Source organism: Choloepus didactylus, chromosome X, assembly GCF_015220235.1.
Source record: "Choloepus didactylus isolate mChoDid1 chromosome X, mChoDid1.pri, whole genome shotgun sequence".
In the NCBI taxonomy this organism is placed as follows: Eukaryota; Metazoa; Chordata; class Mammalia; order Pilosa; family Megalonychidae; genus Choloepus; species Choloepus didactylus.
In genome coordinates this window covers 44,208,401-44,221,754 of record NC_051334.1, presented here as the reverse complement: position 1 = coordinate 44,221,754, position 13,354 = coordinate 44,208,401, and the positions used below count along the sequence as shown (strand labels likewise).

General features: G+C 40.6%; 1 protein-coding gene across 1 annotated transcript in view; it reads right to left on the bottom strand.

The window, feature by feature from the left end:
* The window catches only part of MAOA (monoamine oxidase A), an 89,505-nt gene that overhangs the window by 19,688 nt on the left and 56,463 nt on the right, over positions 1 to 13,354 (bottom strand). The window contains exons 4-9 of the mRNA XM_037821982.1: positions 8,682 to 8,786; positions 7,930 to 8,021; positions 6,351 to 6,492; positions 3,894 to 4,043; positions 3,440 to 3,599; positions 2,602 to 2,698 (exon numbers count right to left, since the gene is read on the bottom strand). Of these exons, the coding sequence (XP_037677910.1) occupies positions 2,602 to 2,698; positions 3,440 to 3,599; positions 3,894 to 4,043; positions 6,351 to 6,492; positions 7,930 to 8,021; positions 8,682 to 8,786 (746 nt within the window). The remainder of the gene's footprint in view (positions 1 to 2,601; positions 2,699 to 3,439; positions 3,600 to 3,893; positions 4,044 to 6,350; positions 6,493 to 7,929; positions 8,022 to 8,681; positions 8,787 to 13,354) is intronic.

Genomic DNA, 13,354 nt, shown 5'->3' with positions numbered 1-13,354 from the left:
TGGGCCCCTCTTCTAGGCTGTGCACCCCGGGTCCTCTGTTGAGGGATGACTGTGCTATGTCACAGGTGAGTGCCGTCCCCCCAGGGCAGTTCTGGGCTGCTGGGCTGTGTTGGGAGGCTCCCAGTCTGCTCAAATGATGGCTGAATGGGGCTCTGTTAATTCACACTGCTCCCCCTTCCCAGCTCTGGGACATTCAGCTGAGGTTGCAGGGAAGGCTAATGTCCACGCCCAGTTTTGTGGTGTGTGCCTGTTATTTGAAGCACTTCCGTCACACTGGGTTGTCTGGGGCAGCTCTGGGCTATGGGGCTGGCGATGGGCAGGAGTGTTTCCTGTCCACCAGGATGGTGGCTGTGAGCGGACACCCCCCTTTTCTTGGGAAGTTGTGTTGTTTAGTGAATTTTCTCAGCCACTGGATTATTGCCTTTTGTCTCAGAGCTCTCTTATTTCTGCTCTTGACTTGATGTGCCCAAATTTCAATTCTTTGAAGCTTTCTGTATTGGGCTTCTTAGAGTAATTGTTTTAGAAAAAGCAAAAAGGATTTAAAAAAAAAAAAAAAAAAACGGCCCTCCTCAGAGATCTAATGGGTTATTGAAATGCTAATAGACAAAGCAACCAGGGCCATTAAGGAAAGGTGCCCTGGGCAGAGAGATCAGCCTTGCTTCGGGATTTGCATATGCGCCTCAAGGCCTGATCTCTGCCCTTCCCCTTTCTGTGTTCACCAGAACTCCAAAAATCCTCTGCTTTTACTTTGGAGCTTCTCGTGTTGTTTTCCTTCTATGCCCGTCTCCTCTCTGCTGGGCTGGCTGCTCTCAGAGTCTCTGGTGTCTGGCCTCAGTCTATCTATGGTTGGAGTTTGAATCAGTAGAATGAGTTTCCGATGAGAGCAGCCACTGCAATTCTCCCTTCTCCTTCCTGGAGCTGACAGCCCCTCCTCCCCCGGGACTGAGCCTGGCAGGGAGGGGCGCGGGTCCCCTGGCCGCAAAAACTTACAGATTTCGGTGATCTCAGCAGTTCCACGTTTTCATGAGTGTTGTATGAAGTATGCCCAAAGACAGATTGCTCTGTGGTGTCCAGTCCACGCAGTTCCTGCCCCCCCTGTCTTTAAAGCATTCTTGCCTCTACCTACTCAGCATTAATGAACTCTCCCTTGCCCTGCCATTATTTCCCTCTACTAGAGCAAATGCATATTAACTTTGGGTCTGCCACTGTGTCCAAAATCCCTGCTAGGCTGTGGGCTTCAAAATGACAGGTCCTCTCCTGCTCGATATTTTACACCCAAAGCTTAGCACAGCTCTTGACATACAGGAGGAAATCACTATATCTTACTCTTAAGGCAAGGGAAACAATGTTCTTCCATCCACAGTTGGATGGGCCTTGACTGATATTTTCCTGAAACCTAATCCCTCAACTTCCTGCCTTCCTCTGGTATATAGAAGGTGGTGTCAAACTGCCATAATAACCTGCATCCTTTTCTTGCCCAAAGGGGCTTGAGATAAGAGGACATGTTGTTCATATGGTCATTATGTTGTAAGCACCTGACTTCAGGGAGGCCGATGTTATTTCCTATATTTTATAGACAAAGCAGTAGTTACAGAATGTCTTTTTAGCAGCCCAGTATTACAGCCTGCTTTTTTTAAAGTCCCTTGGGATATGGGTCTGCTACTTTGTTTTTGAAAATTTCCTTCAATGATGCAGTGCTCATGAGCTCAACTTGCCCCTCTGCCCCAGAGAAGGTACACAATATACCTTTTTCAGGGGTAAACAGAGGTAAAGGGAAAAACCATTGGTTTCCAAAAGTCACTTGACTGATCCAGAAGCTGTGCCCTTTTGGTGTGGTGTGGTAGAATAAATAACCTCTTTATTTTGAATAGTTTCTGAGGAGGGCTAAAAGGCAGGGTAGCTGGGAGGCTGTGGCACTCCTTACCAATTCTGTTGTGGAGGCCTCATTTCCTCTCTGGGTACCTAGTCCCCAAAAGGCAAAGTGGCTATGTGCAGGGATGGGAGGAGAGGGAAAGGATTCTCCTTCTCAACACATAGAACTATGCCCTGGGTCATCCCACACTTCAGAGAGTAAGCGAAGCAATGCTGGTGAAGGATAGCTGTATAGTGACCTACTGGAAAAAATGCCACCCATTCAAGGCCTGGCATACTGTATAACTGCCACTCGTACCTGGTCATTCATCTTCTCTCCTAGGATAACTAATATTTGCTATTTAGCAAATGCTTGGAATGGAGAAAAGGATAAGAGCCCAGAAGCCCTAAAATTAGAAGGCTGTACAAGATAAAACAGTCATTTTTTATTCCAGAATGGTTATGGACATTCCACCTCTAGCTGCTTTTACACTCTGTCCTCAATGTGTGAATTTTATGGGGGAAAATATATGGGCACAAATTCAGAATATCAATTTAAGAGATGTTTTCTAGTGTTCTGGTGCCACACACAAAACTCTACTGCAATATTTCAATACAAGAAAACATGATGCAGTTTTTCAGGGCTATTTTATCATTGCTTTAGCTGAATTCCAAAACAATATGCTTTGCCAGTACCCACACCAATGCACCAATATAATTTGGAAAATGCAGTGTCCAGCTCTAACTTACCCCATGATGGCAGGCAGCGATCCATCTGGCTTGGTGTCATCCAGGGTAATTGAAATTGGAGCTTCCTCATCTTCAATGATCATGCAGCCACAGTAATCTTAGCCAGGAGAAAATCAATAGGAAATTGAGACCAACCTCATTAGAGATTGAGGGGAAAAATACATAAGTATATGAACTATTTTGCTAAGGAGAAGGCAAATCTTAAACTATTGGTCTTTCCTCCAAACCTAGAAGCTATTTCCTATTAAACACACATACTGACTATACAAGGATATCTATCCACCCAGACACATGGATGATGATCAATTTCTATGACCTTTACATGAAAGGCTCATGAACAATAAATGGCAAAAATAGGAAGATGGCCCTGGAGTCCTAGAATATGTGGGAAAAGAGAGGGGATGTATTAGAGAGAATCACCCCTATCAACCCATGTAAGAAGTAGGAAGGAGTCCTGTGAGCCTAAATGGAAGGCTTATCAACAGTAACCCCAATATCCTGAGAGCCTGCCATGCCTGAGGCCCACAGCTAGTAAGCTAATAATGGCCAGGAAAGTCTGACTTGCAAGCCAGTGCTCTTTCCATGGAGTCCCTTTCCCTCACTCTGTTCATGAACTGGCAGGATATATGCCAGTAGCCAGGACAATAAAGGCCCCACAACCGGAACCTTTCTTTCATTGCCCTCAAATGATCTTGGAGTTATTTTGTGTTGCCAGATCCTCTTTCTTTACCCATTTGAAAAAACTTAACTTTTTTTCCAGTCAGTGCCTAGCATAATGTTCTTAAAAGAGTGTGGCTCTTCATTTAATGGAGTCTGAGCATGAATAAGAGCAGCCTACCCTTCTTCTTCCAAAAGGCCTCCTTGTAATACATCATGCATTTAATGATAGTCCCCATTGGAAGACGCTGAATTAACTGGTTTCTCTCTGGTGGCAGCTCTGGTCTGAAGTGGATCTTTGCAGTCAAGGTTGGAGGGACAGCACTAATTACGTATCTGCACTAAAACACATATACACAAAATATCACCTCAAACTGTGAGCTGCAATCTTTACAGAGGGGCTGAAACATCATCTTTATTGTTTCAAGGACAATGGGCATAACAACATATAAAATAAGGTGACTGTGAGGCAACAAAACAGAACAAGGTAGGTCAACCAAGGCTGGTAATTGGAAGACTGAGTCAGAACCACAGCAGCATTAATTATGCCATTGCTTGAGTTATATATTTGTTTAGAAGCTGTAGAAGACACAATGCCCATTTCATATATGCTCCTTTTGACCAAACTGAATTACCTCATAGAGTTCATGATTTAAGGTTTCTACGATGATGTTGTCCCCTGATTGGTCAATATAGGTGACAGGACACCTCAACTTCACCCGGTCCCCAAGGAGGTCCATTATCCGCTCGCTCACTTGACCAGATCCGCCCACAAACTTCCGTTCCTATAGGAGAGCGCAAGTAGGAAAGGAAACATTATAAAAGCCCCTGGAAGGGGAATCATTATATTTGCCACTGATCAGAGCAACCTCCAGAAAGTCACAGGCCATACCTTCATCCTCTATACATGTAACTGTTGGAAGAACTCATTAAGACAGAGGCAGAGAGGGAGTCTGTCGAGACACCTCAGTTAGTATTCTCTGCATGGTGTCCAGCAATGAAAAGCTGCTACCAGTTTATAAAATCACAGAACTAGAAGAAATGTGCCCCTACATGACTGCCAGTGGCACCCTGGCCAAATGAAAAGATCAGCAAGGCTTTGGGCTTTGAATGCACAGGAGTGCAGTGCACAGAGGGAGCCCTGGGAAAGGGAGGGCCCTGCCCTTCTCCTAGGAGATGGAGTTTCTGACTCCCCTTTGGTTTCTCACAGTCCCAGGCTATGGTTGTATGGTCCAGTAAGGATGTAGACAATGCCATTTTATAGGCAATGCCACTCTAAGACAGCAGGCTCAGGGTGTGCACAGGGATAGTCATGCCCTACTAGTCATCACCAAATGATTCTGAGAATCTGAATCTTGGATCTCAAGTAACTTTTTGCAAAAATGTCTGAAGTTTCACTGTGGAGGCAGAGGGGCAAAGACTAAGTGCCTGCTTGTTCCTTCTGGTACTCTTAAATGGTTCCCCTGAGTAGCCCATTATAAGACCCTTATAAGTAGCCTTTATAATACCATGAGTGCTGTGCCCCACTGTGATCTGCTATACTCACCATGGAAATGGTTTCAGCTTCATCTAAGAAGGTAAGTCCTTAACAAAATATATTTTGTGAGAAACAGTGGAACATTTTTTAGCTTATTGTGGAAGATTTTTGAATGGCAAGAAATATACAGAGATAGATTGAGGCACAGCCCGACATTTGACAATTAAGAACCTCAATCATGCTCCTCCAGAAAGCTTTGCATAAGAACCATTCAGTGATTTTTGTACTTTTATAATTGGCGATTGTTTCAATGCTCCACCAAGGTTCTTTATATGCCCAGACCTATATGCATGATTTGTTCTTCCTCAAGAAACTGGTACTATTTAATTTATAATCTGACCTTTGTTCTCCAAGAGTTACTTTGGAGTTTGGTGTAGTGGAAAGACCATGAACTATTTCCATCTTGTTTACTGTCCACTCCCTCATGTCTAGTATTTGTTGCATTAAATTATTAAAAGGTAAGTCCAAGTTCTTTATAAAGATAATTTGATAATGGTTTGCGATTCATCATCTGAACTGTACTTTCCAAAAGGTCATGTAGGGTTTGGTTAGAAGTATCCCAGATCCTCTGAATAAAGGATACAAACATAAAATACGAGTCAAGATAACTTAGAAAGTAAAATACAAGATAAGAGGAGTAGATTTCTGCCTTTAAGCAAGGACAATAAAAAATGCTACTGCCCTGCTTTTGGCCAAAGATAAGGGTCAAATGGACAACAATTCTTGAGGCCACAAAAACTCAGACTTGAGATTTTCTAAGGAGAGGGATAATTCACTTAGTGGGGAAAGCCTCTAGACCTTGCACTTGGCACTTGGTATTCTGGGACTCAGAGACCATAGCAGAGTATAAGTAAACTGTTACTAATTAAATGTCATCCAATACAGATATAACATCGCTACAAAAGTGATTGTTTTCTTTGGGTAAGGGAAAGCCTTGAAACAAAGAATTTCAGAGTCTGGAGAATGGGGGAATTAAGATTCTGGCTTTGCCACTGGTTTGCTGTGTGTCCAGTCAAAGTCCACTGGCCTTGTTGACCAAATGAATTTATTCCTCAGTAACAGAAGTGATACAGAAGCCAGGCAAACAGAAGTAAGCAGCAAAACTTAAGAATCCAAAATGTAGAGTTACTATTGAAAGAGTGGCTACAAATCACTTAAGCATGAATTAGAAGGAAGACCAGTCTCTGAGAACCAGATGGGACAAAAGTCTTATATCTGGAACAGACATAAAACAATTTTATAAATAGTAGATTTTTTTGGAAATTAGTTTATTTTAGGAATTGAGTTTCTCCTGCATAAGTAGTCTAATTTTTTGTCTACCTCCAAAAGGAAGGAGCTTAATTCCCAAACTTAATTAAAAATCATTCTTTAATGATTGTAAACTTATTTTCAGAAATGAGAAAAAGAAAGATAAATATTTTTTTCCAGGACAGTTTTTTGGGGAGCATTTCAAGCTGCTAATTACTTGTGTTTCAGAATGCTGGCTTAATTATTAAGAAACTACTCTGGGTAAGGGCAAAATCACAAAGTTAATTTCAGGAAAGATATTTCATACCTGGCCCCCGTTGGTAACCGAGAATATCCGAGTGGTGCCCCCGCACTGCTTCACATACCACAAAAACCAGAGGGCAGAAATTTCATGGGGTTCAGAGGTCACATTGATATTCACAAAGAGAGAAGCAAACTGCCTAGCTGTCCTGTTCACAGAACAAGAATGGAAGTCAGGCATAAATACATACAGGCTTAACAGGACGTCATGTTTTCAAAAACACAATTTAGTATGGTTAGAAAGTATTTCTATTGCCTTTGGAAAAAAAAAACTCATGGGATGAATTTCTGTAGGAATGTATTTTTTAACACTTGGGGAAAATAAGGATTTTCCCTGCTTTTAAGAAGCTATGGGTTAGCTCCAAATATGCCAGTCCTGGTGCAGTCTGAAGGGTCAGTACGCTTGTCAGGGGTCATTAGGGATATTTGTTCCCATTCATTTTAATAGCCATCCTCTCTTTTCTATCTCCACTGCCCCCACTCTGGGCCAGGTTACCACTGTCCCTCACTACAACAATGGTGACTCCTATCTAGTCATCCCACATCCCCTACCCCCTCTTACATCCTCCCCACTGCAGCCAAAGAGGTCTATTAAAAGTGCAAAGCTCATTGATCCTCTGCTTAAAACCCTTCAATAACCATCAGTGGAGAAAGGCCAACACCTTGAATATGGCCAATAAATCTTGCACTATCTGCCTCTTGCCCAATTCTCCAATCTCCCCTTATACCACTTGCTCATGTCCATCTCTATGATCCAGGCATACCATCTAATCAGTTGCTAAAACATGCCAATATCCTTGCCATCTCAGAGACTTTGCGTAAACTGTTCTCTATTCTCTCTACCTGGAAGATACTGTGCCCCCACACCATTATCCTTTCCTGTCTCTCCCCTAGTCAATGTGGCTCATTTCTTAGTTGACTCACTAACCTTTTAGATTTCAATTGAAAGATTGCTTCATCAAGCAATCCTTTCTTTACCAATTCAGGCCAGGTGAGGTTCCATATGTTGCAGACACTCTCCTAGCATTATGTAATTATGTGTTCAATGTCTGTTTACCCTGCTAGAAGAATGTAAACTCTGTAAGGGTAGAGGCCATGCCTAACAACTTCACCTGTCAGTGCCTGGCACAGTGGCCTTCACATACTAAGCACAGAATAAATACATGCTAACTGAATGAACTGTAATTAAACCAATAACACAGATACTAACTGAAAATACATAGTTTAGATTTTTCATTAACAGACTACAACATCCATATAGAATTACTTTCAAAATCTCTTTCCAAGCTGCTTCTCTGACATCTATATAATATGAAGATACAATTATACATTTTATTGCAGATCACATGACTCTTAAAAAAGTTCTACTTCACTCACCTACTTTTATTCTTAATTTTTATATTCATTTTATGTTCAAGCCTGCTCTAGTGTCTAAAGTGCCCTCAAAGTTGCTACTGACTGCCAGATCATTGGGTTTCCTCTTGACTTATTTCCTGTAAGTTAAAAAAAAAACACTATAGCTCAATACAGGATTAGAAAGGATTGGAAGGGAAGGGAAAAAGTAAAATTTAAGTAGCCAACTCTACTTCGTCCAGCAGATTTTGTTGATGAGATTTTTCATGGTCATCTTGTCCCATTCCTCAGCATGCGGGGCTTGCCATGGCGCATCAGTTGGAATCTGTGGAGAAAAGAGGTCCCACGTTCAGGTGTGATGGCAACTGCCCCCTGCCCCTCTGAGAGGCCCTTATGAGAATTTCCAAACTGATCTCTAGGTCTCTATGTTGGAATGTGTGCTTGGCATGGAGGTCTATATATAGACAGTGTGGCAGGGGGTAGCTGTTTGATTCTATGCCTTAAAAATGTTTCAAAAATGAATGATAATTATTATATAATTATAAATAAATTTATATATAAAATCATTATCAATCATCAGAAGCTAACTCCCATTTTAGATTAGAGAGAATGATATTACAGCGCCTAAGACTAAAACAACTTTGGGGAAGCAAATGCTTCTCTCCTTTAGTATCTAAGTGGCATCATGCATGAACAATCAGACTTTAAAGCAGGGATATCTGGCAAAAATACTTCACATAAATGCTAAATAGCATACAATTGAAAGCACTGAATTCTGGTTCCATTGCTGTGTGGTCTTGGTCGTGGCACCTCATTTTCTTCATTTGTTAAGCAGAAATATAACAACTTTGCAGAGTTGTTGGAAGCATTAGAAATGATGTTCATTAATGTCCAGAGTAATGTTCCTTGCTCTATAAAAGCATATTAAATGGCTGCCATTGTCATTTCAGTAACAGGTCACATGCAAGCTGAATAAACATGTTACCTCCTTTCCCATGTTATCTATTGTCCGCCATAGATTGTTGTAATCCAGATATGCAATAGGATTCCACACTGGAGGAAAGGCACCCCGAAATGGATAACTTTTCCCCTGGAACATAAAAGCAAAGGGAATCAAGTGAAAAGTCCAACACTGTATATTTGCATGGCATTCTAAAAACCAAAAGCCAATCAATCAAAAACATCCGTTTTCAAAGTAACAGGATCCTCTACTGTGTCAGAAGCATAACTTCTGATGGAAAATAAATATATTTTACCTACACAAGCCCCAATTTTCAATGAGATTAGGAAATTTTCCCCAGTGTTGTGTTAGTCATTTTTAATTTAGAGGAAACAATAGCTTTGAACTTGTTTCTACTTATTTGACAAAAAAGATTAGCTCATCTTAGTATCTAATGCTGATGCTACAATAATCTCAATCTAACTAATCTCTTTAGAAGAATGTTCCCACTCCAATGAGAATGATGATATGGATGACTATGTAGAGGATGACAGTGTGAAGGGCTATCTTTAGACCACATATACAGGACATGAATGGCAAAGTGGAATATCTCAGACTGTGTTTTAATGTTCACACAGGCTAAATAAAGACTGGGTAGATTACAGACTATGAAAGAAGTAAAAAGTCAAAACATTAGAAATGTGGAATAATGGACATTTGCCAGATTTGGCTGCCTAGCATCCACTGCCCTTTCCTAGTACTACTACCTTGCTTTCTTTTGGGGAAGCTGCCTCTCCTCCTCTGTGTATAGCTCTGTAGGGATTACATTTCTGGGTACTATCTCCTATTACAGGTGATGTGTCATATTCCCCCCACCCCCCACCCCCCACACACCCTCTGGCCCCTGGGTCAGACAGACTGTAAGCCTTTGATCTGACTTAGTTATAACTATCACACTCTCTGAAGGCTCTGACCCTTGAAAGGGTGACCCAATGATAGGAGGAAAAGTTTAATTGTGAGTACTCCTTCCCAGGTAGTATGCTGACTACTATAAAGACCATGGTTATGGTTCCTGCCCCTAACTTCTCAGAGCTCTTCTGGCTTCTGCCCATTTGCAAGTGTGGTCTTCAAGCCTCAGATCAATTCTGTTGGCCCTCTGATATCCTTTTAATAAATTCCCTCTTGTTAGTCCAAGTTGGTTTTAATTGCTTGGTATGCAAAATTCCAATAATTCCAGATTATTAGCAATCATTACTTCATTTCAGTTGTATGAAAGGCACTGTGGTAAGCAAAAGTGGGGGTGGGGGTAAGTAAATCCTTAGGCAAAGAGACCAAATCTAACTAGATTCTATGGCATTATTTGCTAATTTAATTCTATTTATTTTAAAATAAAATGTCCATCAGAACAACTAACAAACAGGCAACAATGTCTGACCAATTATTTTGAAAATCTAGAGGCCAGAAGAACACTGTACAGTAACTACAGAAGAGTAGGAGGAAGGGGCTGATAAATAATGGTAAAGAACAGTAAATTGCTCTCTCCACATGGCGGCTACCAGTTCCCATTCCCCACTCTCACCACAGGCCCCCAAAGGATCCAGCCTCTGACTAGATCACTGGTTCCAGAAAGGGACATAAAAATCCTCTTCCCCAAGACCAGAGTTGGGCATGGCCAATCACTGATCATGGCTTTTGATTAGCAACTTCAGATTGCTGGGGACCCAGCTATGAGGGCAGCCATTGCTTCAACCCACCCCAGACCAAGGCCATGGTGGAGGAGACTTAAAGATGCTACTCTTCCTCAGGGCTGTGGGAGACAGGTAGCTGAAGGACTGCATTTGCTGGCCAGGGCAAGAGAGCTCAGCTTTGGGGAGTCATGGAAGAAGCTCTTGGTGCCCTTCCTGAACCCCTTCCCAGGATACTTTGGAGCCAGTTTATGCCTCCTTCATGGTTCCCTCACCCTGTTCTGGCTGAGAAATACTGACTGGGGAAAGTCCTTTCTGGTCTGCCCCTGCTCCCAGAATTTTCCCTCCAGGCAAAAGCAATCTTGAGACAATGAAAGGAATGTAAGAAACTACAGAGATAGACAGTCTGGAGCAAAGGCTTTCCAGTTCCAATACCCAGGAGAGGGACGCCTTTCTTCTGGGAAACAGAGGAAATAGCTAAACTCCTGTAAACAAGGAGACTCCAAAGTAATTAACAAGCAAAAGTCCAGGACAAAACACAGACCCAGAAAGACAGGGAAAACCCTGCATGCTGCTTTTGCCTTGGGCAGACCTTCCTGATAGGAGAGCAGAAGCTCTAAAAAATCTCTGTCTTAGCACCAGCTGGTTACAAAATCAAGAAACAGACAATTCAGGGAATAAATTCTAGAGTTAACATTTTAATATACTAAAATGTACAGTGTGCAACAAAGAAGTACAAAACAAACAAAGAAGCAGAAAATGGCCAATCAAAGGAATAGGATAAAAATCCAGAAAACATCAATGACAAAGATCACAATGTAGACATACCAATCAAAGAATTTTTAAAAATGATCTTAAAGATGCTCAAGGAGATGAAGGAAAATATAGTGAAAGAACTAAAAGATATCAGGAAAACAATGAATTAGCAATATGAAATCTTAGTAAAGAGAGAATTTCTAAAGAGCAACCAAACAGAACTGTTGGAGTAGAAGACCACAACAACTGAAATGAAAATTTCCCAGGAAGGTTTTACCAGCAGAAGAAAGAATCAGTGAACTTGAAGACAAGACAATTAAAATGAGTCAGGCTGAGGAGCACAAAGAAAAAGAATTATAAAAAGCAAAAAAAGCCTAAGACACCTCTGGGATACCATCAAGCATATGAATATATACATTATAGGAGTCCCAGAAAGAGAAGAAAGAGAAAAAAGGGCAGAAGGAATATTCAAAGAAATAATGACACAGAACTTCCCAAACTTAACAAAAGTAATGAATATGCACATCCAAGAAGCCCAGAGAACAACAAACAGGATAAACATTAAGAAAATTATATCCTGTCATAAATTGATCACACAATTGAATGCAAAGGACAAAGAGAGACTTTTTGAAAGCCTCAAGAGAACAGCAACATGTTATGTACAAGGGAGTCAATATTAGATTGAGTTCTGATTTATCATCAGAAACCACAGAGGCAAGAAGGCAGTTGAAATACTTAAAGTGCTGGCATAAAACAATTGCCAAATAGGAATTTTATATGAGAATTACTTTCAAAAGTGAAGAACAGATTAAGACATTCCCCTATAAACAAAAGCTGAGGGAATTTATCACCACAAGACCAACCCTACAAATAATGCTAAGGGAGTTCTTCAGATTGAAAGGAAAGGACAATAGACAGTGGTTCAAAGAGGCACAAAGAAGCATAAAGGAATAAAGACCTGCAGTAAAGGTAACCATTTGGGTAATTATAAATGCCAGTATTATTGCAGTGTATTGTTTGGTATGTAATTCCATTTTCTTACTTCCTACATGCTAAAATGCAAAGGCATAAAATGTAATGATACATCTATGGTTTTGGCCATACAATGTGCAAAGATATAAGTGATATAAAGTACAAAAAAAGGTGGGGGGGCAGAGGGGTATAGGGAAAGTATATGTGTATGCTGTTGAAGTTAATTGGGATCAAACCAAATATAATCTTATATATTTAGGATGTTAAATTTTAACCCCTTGGTAATCATAAAGAAAATAGATGAAAAATATATATGGATTATACAGATAAAAAAAGAGAAGGCATTCTATGTGGTACAACACAAAATATCAAATAAATATAAAAGTAGGTATTAACAGAAGTATTCAGCAACAAAAATGTGATAAGACATACAAAGGCTAAAAAGCAAAATAACAGAAAAAGTCCTGCATTCTCAGTAGTGACTTCAAATGTAAACTGATTAAACTCTCCAGTCAAAAGGCAGAGATTAGCAGAATGGATAAAAAAGCAATACCCAACTATATGCTGTCTGCAAAGACTCACCTAAAATTCAAATATACAAATAGTTGAAAGTGAAAGGATGGAAAAAATATACCATGAAAGTAATAACCAAAAAATATCATTTTAATAAATAAAATTTTAATATCAGATAAAATAAACTTTAAGGCAGAAAATTATGGGAAACAAAGATGGTCATTATGTACTGATAAAGGGGACAAAAAACAAGAAGATATAACAATTATAACTATAAATTGACCTAACAGCAGAGGCCCAAAATATATGAAGCAAATACTGACAGATTTGAAGGTAGAAATTGGCAGTTCTGCATTGATTGTATGAGTCTTTAATATACCACATTCAAACATGAATAGAGGGGTGACATCATCAATATGGCAACATAAACAGCTACTGAAAACTCCTCTCCAGAGATTCAATGAAAAAAAGGACAATTCTGAATTGTTTGAAACTCTGGAGGAGGATATAGCCTGGAGAAGGGCCCTGCAGATGCCAAACTGAAGAAAGAGAAGAAATATCAGATAGGAATCTTCCATCCCAGACCAGCTGGTCCTCTCCCCTCCCCCTCCCTTGGTCTCCATGTGGGAAATGCACAGAATCAGCAGATGGGAACCCTCCCACCAGGGACACAGATTTTAAAATCTCTCACAGAAGTGAGACATACCACCACTGTTTGAAGATTTGGGGAACAGGGGAGGACATTTCAAGGCCCAGGTCAGTGAGGGACAAAGAGACTGAGGAAATGTGGAC